Source organism: Elephantulus edwardii, unplaced genomic scaffold (genome assembly GCF_000299155.1).
Source record: "Elephantulus edwardii isolate Elephantulus edwardi_28Jun2011 unplaced genomic scaffold, EleEdw1.0 scaffold00043, whole genome shotgun sequence".
In the NCBI taxonomy this organism is placed as follows: Eukaryota; Metazoa; Chordata; class Mammalia; order Macroscelidea; family Macroscelididae; genus Elephantulus; species Elephantulus edwardii.
Window position 1 is genome coordinate 2,908,500 of NW_006399793.1, and position 13,861 is coordinate 2,922,360.

Consider the following 13,861-nt stretch of genomic DNA (forward strand, 5'->3'; position numbering starts at 1 on the left):
GGATGGCCAATCCTGCTTCCTAGTTTGCCTTAATCTGGGAGCTCTACTTACTCCACCATGGGTAACCCTGTGGCAATCAGTGTCACAGCTTTCAGTATCATATCACTGTGGTTTACTTGAAGGATGCTAATTTAGAGCATGTGAGTTCAACAATAAAATCTTCGTAATTTTTAAATTTTCTTCATAACTATTATCAGTGAGTTATTAAAGTAAAAAAAATGCATGTGCCATTTCATTAAATATTTTCTTTTACCATTTTTGTCCACTTGACACTAGTTGATTGTTTAGTGGGCTTCTGGGAGTGTAAACTGCAAGGAAGGAGAATGCTCATCTTTCTCCTGTGGAGCGGCGGGTGGATTCGAACCACTAGAGAGCTGCGGCCTTTGGGTCAGCAGCGCAACTTCCTAAGGAATCAGCCACTAGATATACTGAAAACCCAATCCACTTCTCTTGAGCTGACTGCAACTCACAACAGTCCTCCCTCATGTATCCTAGGCTGCAAATCTTGGTGGCAAGAGACCGTCCATCCTTTTCTTGCAATACTGTTGTTGGTTTTGAACAACTGCCTTTCAAGTTAGCATCACAACACAGATTAATACACACATAATTTTATACATGTAAACATATATTCTGTCTCAGTCTCTCCACACATATATACATATATTGAATATCTACAATGTGCCAGACATTAATTTGGCAGCTAGAGTTGCAGAGATGAATAAAACATTGTCATGTCCCTCAGGGAAAGAAAAGAGACTGGAAAGGAAAAAAGAAATACAATGGAATGGGGTGATGGAAATAACAAACAACCCCCTGATTAAAGATATGCCATATTCAGAACTCCAAAATTATTCCTGAAACTTATTTTTTTTTAAAAATATTTCACAGAAATATACACAATATTTAATCCTGAGAAAGTAAGACTGTCCTACTCATGATATTTCATTTAATACTAATGATATTTTACTTAATGTGCTTTAAAGCCAAACAATGTCACCTTCATTTGTTGCTGTTTGTAGGTGCCCATAAGTCTGCTCCGACTCACAGTGACCCTGTCAACATCTTCACTATCTCTGCTGTGCTGAAGTCCACTATTCTCTTTGGGGCTAGCAATGGCTGGAATGCAAACTTTACTGCAAACATATTGCTCAATACCAAGTTCCACATGCCCTGAAATCCGTAGATATATTTAAAATTGTAATCTAGCTAGATATTTCCCCAACTTCCAGGTACTAGGATTTCTACAGCCAACAAAAAGCAACAACAACAAAACAAACAAACAAATAAACAAAAATGAAACAAAAAAACCCCTACAGGAGAACTGTGGTTTGCTCTAGTTCAAGAAATTTCATGTAAATAATAATGATAAAATCATGATAATTATTACTGATGAAACACTGCTGACAAAAATGCTGTCTGATAGAATCTATTGTCTTTTCTGCTTCTACTGTTATTAAATAATTGTTGACTTTCAGTAGTAAGGTCTACAGAAATCATTAGAGCAGTACACTTCCAGAGGAGAGGAAATTCCAGTTTTCTGCCTTGCACACATAGCAGAACACACTATTACTTGTTAAGCAATGATTATTTTCACAATAAATGAGAAGGGAAGTAGCTTTTTATATTTACAAAACATGCAAATTAAACAAAAGTAGTATTTTTTTTAAAAAGAGCATTATTTTTAAAAAGGAGTATGTCTTTGATATGGAAAAAATACATTGTGGTAAAGTTATGAGGCATATGGTATATTTTTAAAGTTGTAGACTCATTTATTCTTTTAGACCTTGGGTAATAAATACAAATATGATTTACAGGTACTAGGAAAAGTCTTTTAAGGATATGTAAACAAAAAAGGAACATTAAAATGCAGGAAAAACATTCATTTATTTTTTTAAAACAAAATCTCTTATTTACCCTTTTTCTTGGGAGCCACAACATTGAAGGTGTAAATCTTAATGGAATGTATGAATTCTTTGTTCATTTTTAAGGACTGCCTATTGAAAAATAATCACACACTTGGTTTCAGAGTGGACAAGGCAGATTTACTAAGAAACTTTCAGTAAGAACTATTCTAGTCATATTTTATAACAAATCTAAGAAGGATTTTTATTTCATCTTGAGAATATTCCTACTTTTCTGAAGAAATTATATTTATGAATTATAAAGTAAAATAGTGGCCTAAAGTTGCTTCAACTAATTTTAAAATAGTAACAAGACAGACCTATCATCCTTTCACTCACAAACTTAAAAACAGAGCAGCATTATAGTTCACACGATTGGTGCCCCAGTCAGCTCTGATCTGCAAGCACTTTCTGACCAATTTTATTGACTGAGTGTGCTTAGGGGTAAAACACACACCTAGTGAGTGTTTAAATTCAGATCTGTGTCTCTTCAAGAGAACATTTATGAACTGTTGTTGTTGTTATGTGCCGTCGAGTCGCCTGCGACTCATAGCGACCCTATGTACAACAGCCCTAAACTCCGCTCTGTCCTGTGCCAATCGCACTGTCTCTGACACTCCCATCCCAATTATCCCAGTCACTGAATCAATCCACCTCATAGAGGGCCTTCCTCTCCTGCGCTGTCCCTCCACCCTCCCAAGCATGATGTCCCTCTCTAAGGACCGGTCTCTCCTCACTACATGTCCAAAGTAAGTTAGACGGAGCCTCAGAATCCTTGCCTCCAAGGAGCCACCTGGTTTAACCCTCTCCAGGACAAATCTATTTGTTTTCCTAGCAGTCCATGGTATTCTCAATACTCTTCTCCAGCACCACAGCTCAAAGGCATCAGTTCTCCTTCTATCCTCCTTGGTCATTGTCCAACTCTCTGATGCATAACAAGTGATTGCGAAGACCATGGCCTGTATCAGAGCACCTTTGTCTCCAGAGAGACACCACTGCTCTTCAGCAATTTGGAGAGGTCCCTAACATCAGACTTTCCCATGGCAATGCGCCTTTTAATTTCCTGGCTGCTGGTGCCAAGACTGTTGACTATGGAGCCAAGCAAACTAAAGCTGTGTACAATCTCAATCTCTTCACCATCCATCCTGATGCTGCCAATTGGTCCAGTGGTGAGAATCTTTGTCTTCTTGACATTGAGCCTCAATCCATATTGTAGGCTGCAGTCCTTGACACTCTGCAGCAGGCGCTTTAGGTCCTCTTCGGTTTCAGCAAACAGGGTTGTGTCATCTGTATAACGCAGATTGTTGATAAATCGTCCACCAATCCTGACCCCACATTTCTCCTTATAGAGCCCAGCCTCCCGGATATTCTGTTCTGCATATAGGTTGAAAAGATATGGAGAAAGGATGCATCCCTGGCGTACGCCCTTCCCAATTTTGAATCATGCAGTGTTCCCTTGCTCTGTTCTGACGACTGCCTCCTGGTCCAAGTATAAGTTTCGCATTAGAACAATCAAGTGTTCTGAGATTCCCATTCTTCTCAGAGTCAGCCACAGTTTGTTATGATCTACACAGTCAAATGCCTTTGCATAGTCAATGAAACACAGATAGACATTCCTCTGGTTTTCCCTGCTTTCAGTAAAGATCCATCTAACATCAGCTACAATATCTCTAGTACCACGACCACTTCTGAAACCAGCCTGGACTTCTGGTAGTTCTCTGTTGATGTGCTGTTCCAGTCGTTTTTGGATAATTTTCAGTAAAATCTTGCTTGCATGTGAAATCAGTGAAATTGTTCTGTAGTTTCCACATTCGGTTGGGTCACCTTTCTTTGGGATAGGAACAAATATCGATCTCTTCCAGTCAGTTGGCCAAGTGGTTGTTCTCCAGATTTCTTGGCACAACTTGATGAGCACGTCCAGGGCAGCATCTGTTAACTGAAATATGTCAATTGGTATACCATCTATTCCTGGAGCCTTATTTTTGGCCATGTCCTTCACAGCAACCTGAACTTCTTCTTTCATCACCATAGGCTCTTGCTCATATGTTGTTTCATGAAATTAGATTCTAAAATCACAAAGCTACAGTTTCATCACTTCTGAAATGCACTCCACTTTTACAATGCACACGCCCACCACAGCAACCCAACAGGGCAGGACAACTTGTTCTATAGAGTTTCCAAAGTTGTAAATCTTTGCAGAAGCCAATTACCCAGCTTCCTCCAAAGGAATAATTGGTTGTATTGTTAAGTACTCTCAAGTTGGAACTGACTCATAGCTTACTGTACTTATTACCATGGCTCCTTTACTGCACCCAAAACGCGAACTTTGAGATGAATGGGCAATCTCCTCCCGTGTAATTAACTACCTTTGAAAACCTGCTGGAGGGTCAGCTTTGAGTAGGTTCTCCCTTGATGGCACAGGAAACCACCACCACCACCACCACCACCATCACACCACCATCACACCACCATTTTTATAAGGGAGTTTTGGTGGTGTGGTCTGGAGAGACTCACGCTACTAGCTAAAAGATCACGCCTCTCTGGGGTTCAAGTTCATTATCTGCTCTGCTGAAGAAAGGTGGGTGATTTCCTCGTGAGTGATTTACAATTCAACATTACTTGCTGGAAGGCCAACCATGAGTCAGTGCCAACTTAACGGCAATGAGTTTGAGGGTTTAAAAAAAAAAACAAATTAGAAGTATAAAACTGGAGTCATTTTAATTAATTCAAGCTCAACTATTTGAAAGCTGAGGTAAAATGGTTCAAGTTCACATCTACCCCTGCAATTTGTAACAAGGAACTTACAAAGAAATTCATTTCTGCCACTTGCTGCCTTTGCTTTTCAACAAAAATCACGCTCATCTTTTTTCACTCATTTTTTGTTCCAACCAGACTGTAATGAGTTTTGAGGTTTTGTTGGTTTTTTTTTTTTTTTTTCATTTTTACCAAATTGTCTAAGGGTGCTTACTCTGCCGCTAAGGAGGAGCCCATTTGGTTGAGTTGGACTGCTAAAGATGGTTCACTGAATGATGCTTTACGGCCATCAGTGACTGTGTCCCTATAAACATTTATAGTTTAGGAGATTCTAGCAGGGAGTCCGGCTCTGTCTTATAGAGCCATTGTAAGTGCAATGGCAATGGCTTAGTTTGTTAACACTCTAAACTAATAAAGGTTAGTCTTTATTTTAAGGCTTTTCCAGTCCTAACCCAGGCTTTACTTATTACTGAGTAAAGAACATTTTACTGGGCCAATCATTCTTGGACGTGTCTTTAAAAAAAAAAAAGGCCAAGAATCTTCTAGTGAGCTAAAGATTTCCTCCAATAGTCAGAATCCTTATTTTCGTTTCCTGAGGAACAGCAGAGGGTCTTTTGTTTCACGCCACTTCAGCCTTGACTGCATGACTGGCTTAACAGAACCTCAGGGTCACTGAGGGGTGAGAGGTTGCTTCCGGACTGGTGCTAAATGGCAGTCCCATCCTCGGTTTGCGGCTAAAGATCTTGTGCTGGATTTGGCTATAATCCTTCTGGGAGTTCCCTCACTCCGAAATCATCTGGAATGACCTGACAGAAAGCATGACCTACTGGAGTGAAGGTTTGCGTCGTTTGGCCTGTGCCTTCATTTCGGTGGTTTGTAGTACATTAATGAGGTTATTGCTCTTCTGTCTTCTGATTGTTCCCAGGTGGATTTTTATATACTTGTATTTTACAGCTCTAATAAGGAGGCCTGTCTTCTCAGGTTGTGGCATCCTCCGCACAGAGCTGAGAGCTGGCTGGGACACCAGGTAGCTAAATGACTACTGAAGGAAGCCAATAACATTCTATGGGCTTGTTTTCATCAGATTCCCCTGATTGCCCAACACACACCGTTAGTTAAGGAGGGAGCTGAGCTACAGAGCTAGAAGCAATGAGGAGCAGTTGATTAGTGCTCCCAGAATCCTTCATTTCAACAGCCTCATACTCCAGCATTTTGAGTAAATATCCTGCATATGTATCACAGATTTAAAGAAAATACTCTCTTCAAAAGATGGACTTTTAATACAATAATTTAGTGTTCTTTTTATAAAAACCAATGGATCAGAAATGTAACACATTTACTAAATCTGGCATATTTATATATTGTATCTAAACAGATATTCATGCTGCATTATAATGTAATGGAAAAAACAAAACGATCTCACTCTGTCTGTTAAGTCATTGTGAGTCTTTGTACCATTGTAACAGTAGTGCTAATTATCAAGGAAAGACATGATAATTACGCAGAGCTTTTTTGCTAAAAGAAGGAATCTTTTTCAACACCCACGCTCTTCACAATTTCCTATGACCCTGTAACATTACTCTGGTATGGCCCAGAAATTTGTATTTTAGTCTAAATGTTGAGTCTTATTATTTCTCATTTCCACTCCTCACCTTCTTGCCCTCCTCCTTTTTCTTTCTTGTGAGTAAACTGTTTTTAGAGGGTTAAGGGAGAGGGGTAATGGTCCAAATGGGAAATATAAAACTAATGACCCTTCATGAAACATATTATGCTCCTCATTAAACTTACTCAGTTAAACGCATTCCATTAAATTAAAATAAATAGGATTTAAAATTTTACCCAGGAGTAGTAAACTACCTTAACTCTCAACTTTGCATTAGATCCATTTGAGGAATGGATTCCTCCAGTCCCCAATGCATCAGAGATTCTCAAGCCTCCAACAGACTTCTATTTCTTAGTGCTATAGAGACTTACAAACATATTTGTTTTAAATGCAACTCCCCACCCAGATCCTTTCTTCTCCACCAAGCATCCCAAATATCCTGATTTTGATGATTTGCACTTTGAAAAAGGCTCTCTATATGAGTGATGTAAAATGTGGTCAAGTTCACTTCTGTTTCCATCATCTCTGTTACTACTAAAATGTGGCAAAGTCAAATATGTGAAGAAAGTGTGATTGAGGTGTGTTAACAGGCAGATTTACAATGTCTGAGTTTACAAAGCCTTTTGGTCACCCAAAGAAGAACCGTGGAGCACCTGGGTTAGCTTAGATGGCCCAGAATATGTTTTTCAGAGCGTAATAATCTTTTGCATTTTCTGTGCAAGAAAATGAAGTTCCTGTTTTAAAGTATTGCTTTTTAAAGAATTGCAATGCTGGGAAAGACTTTCAAGTGAAACATCTTTGTTTTTGAGATGAGAAACGGTTAAGCCCAGTTAGTGAATTTCTCATGTGGTGTAACAGTGCAAACCAGGACTCAAATGCAAAACTGCTGACCCTTAACCCAGGGTTCCTGTGATGCCTCTCAAGAAGTCTGAATCTCAGATAGCCATCTGTCCAAGAAAATTAGTTTCCCACAGTAGAAGAGGTTGCAAATCAGCCTCTGGGTCATCTATGAGTTTGTATTCTCCTGAGAAAAGTCCTCAGAAGATGCATTTTTACTCTTTCAGAGTTTCAGATCCTTTAAGAAAATTTCTCTCTTCTTATTTAAGGACTGGAACAGTTCAAGTCTAAAGACAACTTGTAACTCAAATAAATTCTTTTGTTACTCTAAAACTTTTGTTTTGATGGCTTCCATAATGAGATGGAGTTTTGAATATTGAGTTGTTTTAGCATTTGTTAAATAAATGTGAATATACACATAATAAAGCATTTATGAGATCTGACAGCTGACCTTCACATTTATGTATGTTCGAGTATGTTTTTACATGTGCTGTGTACCAACATGTTGTTGAAACTGTCTCACAGCCAACCCTCCAGTGGGTTTTCAGAGGCAGTAAATGCACGGGAGGAGACTATGGATCTTTCTCCCACAGAGCAGCTGGTATATTCGAACCACATGTCTTTGGGTACACAGCATAATTCCTTACCTCTAACATAACAACAAGAAGCCACCAGAGCTCCCTTTTACATTTGAAAGTGAGCAAAATATGACCTGAAATACAGAGCTGGTAAAGGTCAGAAATGATTTTGAATTTTAAGGACCAGATACATGTAAAAGTCAAAGAAGAGTTAAGTGCATACAAAAGGTGATAGACAGTAATGTGAATCTGAAAGTATTTTAAGCATATACCACATCAGAGGTCTCCCTACCAATTTTGTTTCGCTGAAATTATTTGCTTGGTCTTGTTAGGCAAAAATAAATTGGTCAACTTCACACTTTTGAATAGCTTCCAAACAAAAGCAGAAAAAATAAGACCTAGTGATAGGAGCCTTTGTTGTGCTGGGCTGCTAACTAAAAGGTCGGTGGTTTGAACCCACTGGGTACTCTGCAAGAGGAAGAATAAAGATATACAGTGTTGGGTACCCACCTCGGACAGTGTGAGTATGAGTGGGGTTCCCCCTCAACCCACAGAACAGAACTAGTCTAAATAAGGGCAGGAATGACAAGGACTTTGTCAAACTGACCTTGAAACATTTATTATTTTATTTTTTAATTCTGGGAAAGCCGGCACAATCTAGGAAATTCTAAGTAGCTTGATAGGGGAGGAAAACAGGCAGATAAAAACAGTTCTCTTTATGTCTTTTTTTTTTTTTTGGGTTTAATATTAATTGCTCATGAAGGTTACCAAAGGACAAAAAAACAAACAAACAACCAAAAAAAAACCCAACCCAAAAAAACAACCAAAACCAAAAAACCCCAACACCAAACCAAAAAAAACAAAACACTTAAATCTGAAACAACCTAGAAAGGTTTAAAATTATCAACCAAAATTGTATGACTGTATCATTTGCACTAATGAATTTAAAAAAATGGTTTAAACAAAAATTTATTTCTTTCTTCTAAGCACACTTAAAGTTTTAAATCTCATTTATGTTGATTAAACATTTGATCTAATACTGAAAATATATTTGTCATTAGGTTTCTGATCCCATGCATCATTAGCAGTTTTCACTGTGATAGAATTTTTGGAAAAACACTTCTAGTAGAACAATTGTCTTGACTCTTCCCACAGTACTATAGTAGGAATACTGAATTAGGAGAAAGTGAATATATGAAAGGTAAGCTTTGAGTGGGCAGATATTGAAATGATTTTTTGCCTTTGCCTATTTTGGAAAACTATTATCTATTTTTTTTTAAGAAAATCATCCAAGGCAATTTACACCCATCCCCTGGGCAGAGTTGTCACATAGGTGCCACACTGCTCAACAGTGGGCATTCACGTTGGATGGCTTCATCTAACACTGGCAGGTGACACTGGCAAGTTATCTGACGCTGGCAGTGGATTTTCCTCAAGGACCATATTCTACTGTAGGATCACTCAAACTTGCATTGTGAGGGAGAGTGTAAGGGCTGGAGTGGGCTGAAACCCTGATCTACGTCTAGGGATATAAATGTCATGCACGTAGGAATATGTGTGCGTGTGGGCACAGTTGGGCAGAGCACTATTCACGAGGTGGCTCTGCTCGCGCGGGGAGCAGCAGGCGCGCCCTCTCACCTCCACGATGTCTGAATTTGTCCGGCTCTCGTGCGGCTCGTTGTACTCCGTGTACTTGAGCAGCACCTTGTCCATGTCGGTGCTGGCGTACTGGAACAGCTTGTTGGTGCTGTTGAAGATGATCAATGCAATCTCGCAGTCACACAGCACGCTCAGCTCATACGCCTTCTTCATCAATCCAAATTTCCTCTTTGTAAATGTCACCTAGAAAAAACAAAGCAGGCACATTTTTCCCCCCTTAAATGATAAAAAAAAATTCACACATGCAACTTTTACAGTCCTCCCCCCCAAACCCCCCACCCCCATAAAACAATGCCTTGTCGTTGTCAAGGGCCCTTGGGCACTAACACATTTGGAAGGAGAGCAAATAAATCTAAAACTAATTTATCCGCAGAATTTGAAAATGTGTGATTTCTAGCTTGTTGCTGAATGTGAAACTGTAAATGGAAGATTTAATGTAGGGCATTTTAATTAAGATTATCAGGAACCTGTTCATGTTTCTTTTAGCAATTTTAGATTAAAAATATAATCATTTCAGCATGGTTAACAGCTTTGTCAGTTATGAGTTTGGAACTTCTTGGGGTTGTTTTTTGGTTTGTTTTTTTTTTTTTTTTACCACTTGAGAACTGGACATAGTGTTATGAACTTAACATTTCAAGTTTGTGTTCAAAAAGAATCTGAAAATTGTTTAGTCTTAGGCCATTTAATTGAAAACACTTGAAGGGATATTACTGTGCTCTCAGACAATGTTGTGTTCTGTTTTCTAGAGATCCAGCAGGGTGTTGGGAAGTCCTTTAGTCATAATACAGGAGGGTTTTGGCTTCATTCTTCGGTGTATCTTTTGTTCTTGCTCAGGTCCCAAACCGTATTGTTAATGTTGACCTTTCCCTCATCTAATCTAATCTGTTACCAGGTCCCATAATTCCTTCCTCAAACAAAATGTTTCTCTGGTTCACACTTTATTTCTCAGGCAGCTCTATCCTTCAAGACCCTATCACTTCATTCTTGGGCAGTTTAGATTCTTACTGTCCTAGCTGAGTTCCCTCTTTAGTACACCCCAAACTTCAAAGCGTCACTCTTCCTATCTCCTTTCTTCTAATGAGCAGTGTAGAGCAATTCCATCTCTCTAGTTTTGAACATTTCCTACCCACTGAGTCCTACCAATGCAACAACGTATTTCTTTACTTCTCATTTCAAACCTCTTGGTAAAACTCCTGGCTGCTGCTCAACCACCAAAGTCATGACCATTTTTTTTTAAATTTAGGTTGTTTATTTTTCATTTAAATGAACATCTACAGAGATTTTGGAATTCCATTCATTCATTGTTGCACCCTTCCCCCTGCACAAACCTCTCCCCCCCCCGTTTGCTCCTCTCCTTGAAAAGCAAATTTTTAATTATAAAGTCTTAACAAAAATCCCTTATTCCCCCATAGGGTTGGCTTCGTTGATTTCTTCTTCTTCTTCTTTTTTTTTTTTGGTAGAATATTACCCTTATAAAATAAGAAAAAAGTTCCAATACATTTGGAAAATGAGTCACAATAATATACCGAAGGCTGAGAAATCTTCTAACGTTAAACGTGCTTCCAAAAACGCACTGTTTATTTGTTTTCAAAAGCAGTTACAGTAGTTCTCCAGAAATATGTTTTGGAGGTGCACATTTTTGGTAAATACTGACTAATTTAGCTATTATTCTCAATAATAACCAATTTCCCCCCCCCCTTTTACCTTCAAATCTGATGCACCGTGTAGAGAGGCTGGCTCAGTGTTATCTGCCACCTCTCTGTGCTTAATTCCTGAATGGAGATTCCCACTCCTTTTCTATTATTCTCTAGGCACTCAACAAGTTTCCTTAAATCCTGTGACTAGCCTAATGTCTTCTTGTTACCTGCGACTTACAGTAATCCTATGTAGAATAGCTCTGAAGCCAGCCCTGTCCTGAGCACCTCACTGATTCCACCACACCTCCCCCCATTGCCCCAGTTACTGCATCAATCCATCTCATCTGGGGTCTTCCTCTCCTGGGCTGTCCCTCCACCCTTTTGAGCATGATGTCCTTCTCCAAGGACTAGTCTCTCCTGGCCACATGCCCAAAGTATGTGAAATGGAGTTTCAAAATCCTAGCCTCCAAGGAGAAACTTGGTTTCACTCTCTCTAATACAGACCTATTTGTTTTCTTGGCACTCCATGGTATATTCAAGACTCTTCTCCAGCACCACAACTCAAAGGCATCAATTCTTCTTCTATTATCTTTAGTCACTGTCCAGCTCTCTGATGCATAGCAAATAATTTCAAAGACCATGGTCTGGATCAGGCACACCTTAGTCTCTTGATTGACATAATTGCTTCTCAATACTCTAGAGTGGTGCCTGAGAGCAGATTTTCCCAATGCAATCCGTTTTACTTCCTGATTGCTGGTGCCAAGAGTTTTGACTATGGAGCTGAGCAAGTTTTAACTGATAACAATTTCTCTATCAATCATGGTGCTGCCAATTGGCCCAGTGGTGAAATTCTCTGACTTCCTGATGTAGAGCTTCAATCTATGTTTGGAGATTACCGTCCTTGAACTTCTGCAGCAAGTGCTTCAGGTGCTCTACACTTTCAGCAAGCAGGGTTGTTGTCATCTGCTTAAGATAAGTTGCTGATGAGCCTTCATCCAATCTTGATCCACATTCCTCCTCATAAAGCCCTGCTTCCCAAATGATCTGTTCTGCACATAGACTGAAAAACTATGGAGACAAGGTGCATCACTGATGCACTCTTTTCCTGGTTTTGAACCATGCAGTGTTTCCCTGCTTTGTTCTGAGAATTGCTTCCTGGTCTGAGTATAAGTTTTGCATAAGCACAATCAAGTGTCCCAACCTCCTTAAGCTTAACCAAAAGTTGTTATGATCCACACAGTCAAATGCTTTTGTATAGTCAATGAAACACAGATAGATATTCCTCTGGTACTCTCTGCTTTCAGCCAAGATCCATCTGACACTGGCAAGTACGTCTCTAGTGCCACGACCACCCTAGACTTATGATCTTTACCCTTTTAATTAGCTCTCCCTCTCAGATTTCCCATCTCACCGTAAACTCAGTTCCCTAAACTACAAACTTCAGAATGAACTTTCAATCCACAGCATCCTACAAGGCGAGATAAAAGTGCTGAAAGAAATGATGAGCTGTTGTTAGGTGACTCAGCGACTCTCCGAACAGCAGATCTGAACCCTGCCCTATCCTGTCCCATCCTCACAATTTCTGTCATGCCCAGGCTCACTGTGGTAACTACAGCATCAGTACATCTCTGTGAGGGCCTTCTCCTCTTTCGCTGACTATCCCAACACCATGTTTCTCCTCAAGGATTGGTTCCTCCTGAAAATATGCCCCAAGTAAGTGAGATGAAGTGCCTAGCAGAGAGAACAATCTTTCTTCTATGCTTCTGCTAGATATTCTTTTACCTATTATTTTTCACTTTCCCTTAATAGCATTTATAGCATTTATGAATTATATTTCTTTCTGTAATCATTTGTTTCATACATGTTCCATGACAGTGCATGCTCCATGAGGGCAACGCGAGATTTTATTTTTGCTCACTGTGGCATTTTATTTTGCCCTAGTGCCTACAACAGAGCACACATGTGACACAAAGGAAAAATCTGTGGTATAAACGACTGAAAAAGAATTAAGGGAAGTGTTTAGAAACACAAAACCTCTTCTCTCCACACACACATACACTAACATATTTTTAAAAGAGGAGTATTTTGTTTAATAACGATTATATTGTTTTAGAATTCATTTGAGTTGAAGGTAGCATGGCAGAGAGATTCAGAGAACATGGGGCTAGGATGCTAAATCAGCTACAAACTCTCTGAACTTGACTGTCATCGAGTCAGAACCAATTCCTGGCTGACCTTGTAGTGGGTCTCTGACACTGTAAATTGGACCGGAGGAAACTGTTGATTTTCTTCCTACAGAGCTGCTGGTGGATAGGATTGCCGGCAAGGCAGAATCTCTGGGTTAGCAGTGTACCAGAGTAAACAAACAAAACCCCCAAATTCACTGCTACGGAGTGGATTTCCGCTAACAGTGAGCCTACAGGATGGAGCACAACAGTACCAAAGCATTTCCAAAGCAGGAATCCTTATGGAAGCAGATGGCGTCAGCTTTCTTTCATGAAAAACCCGGTGCATCTACTAAAGAGTCAGTTCACAGCTGAGTGCTCAACCACTGTACCACCACAATCACTTGGGAGAAGCTCATTTTACCTCTCTGAGTTCGCGTTTTCATCTTTTAAATGGAGTCTTCTTTTGGCACTGCCCTAAAGATGATCCGACCCACCAGCTGAGGGAGAAAGATGCTCAATCTGCTGTATGATTTGCACCCTCTGGAAAACCACGGGAAGGTCATCTCTGGGTTGATGGAGACTAGACAGCAATGAGTTTGAGTTTGTTTTGTTGGTTTTTAAAAAATGTCAAGCACCGTGCTTAATGTTAAAAAAATGCTCAATAAATCATAGTTCCTTTTCTGAGTTGATTTAGAGAAAAAAAAAACCCCTAACAAAATGTATC

The 13,861-nt window shown here is 39.5% G+C and overlaps 1 protein-coding gene across 8 annotated transcripts in view; it reads right to left on the reverse strand.

Moving 5' to 3' along the window:
* MEF2C (myocyte enhancer factor 2C) overlaps positions 1 to 13,861 on the reverse strand; it is a 189,387-nt gene that overhangs the window by 82,776 nt on the left and 92,750 nt on the right. For all 8 annotated transcript variants that reach the window (XM_006885347.1, XM_006885349.1, XM_006885353.1 and 5 more), the window contains one exon: positions 9,312 to 9,515. In XM_006885347.1, the coding sequence (XP_006885409.1) occupies positions 9,312 to 9,515 (204 nt within the window). The remainder of the gene's footprint in view (positions 1 to 9,311; positions 9,516 to 13,861) is intronic.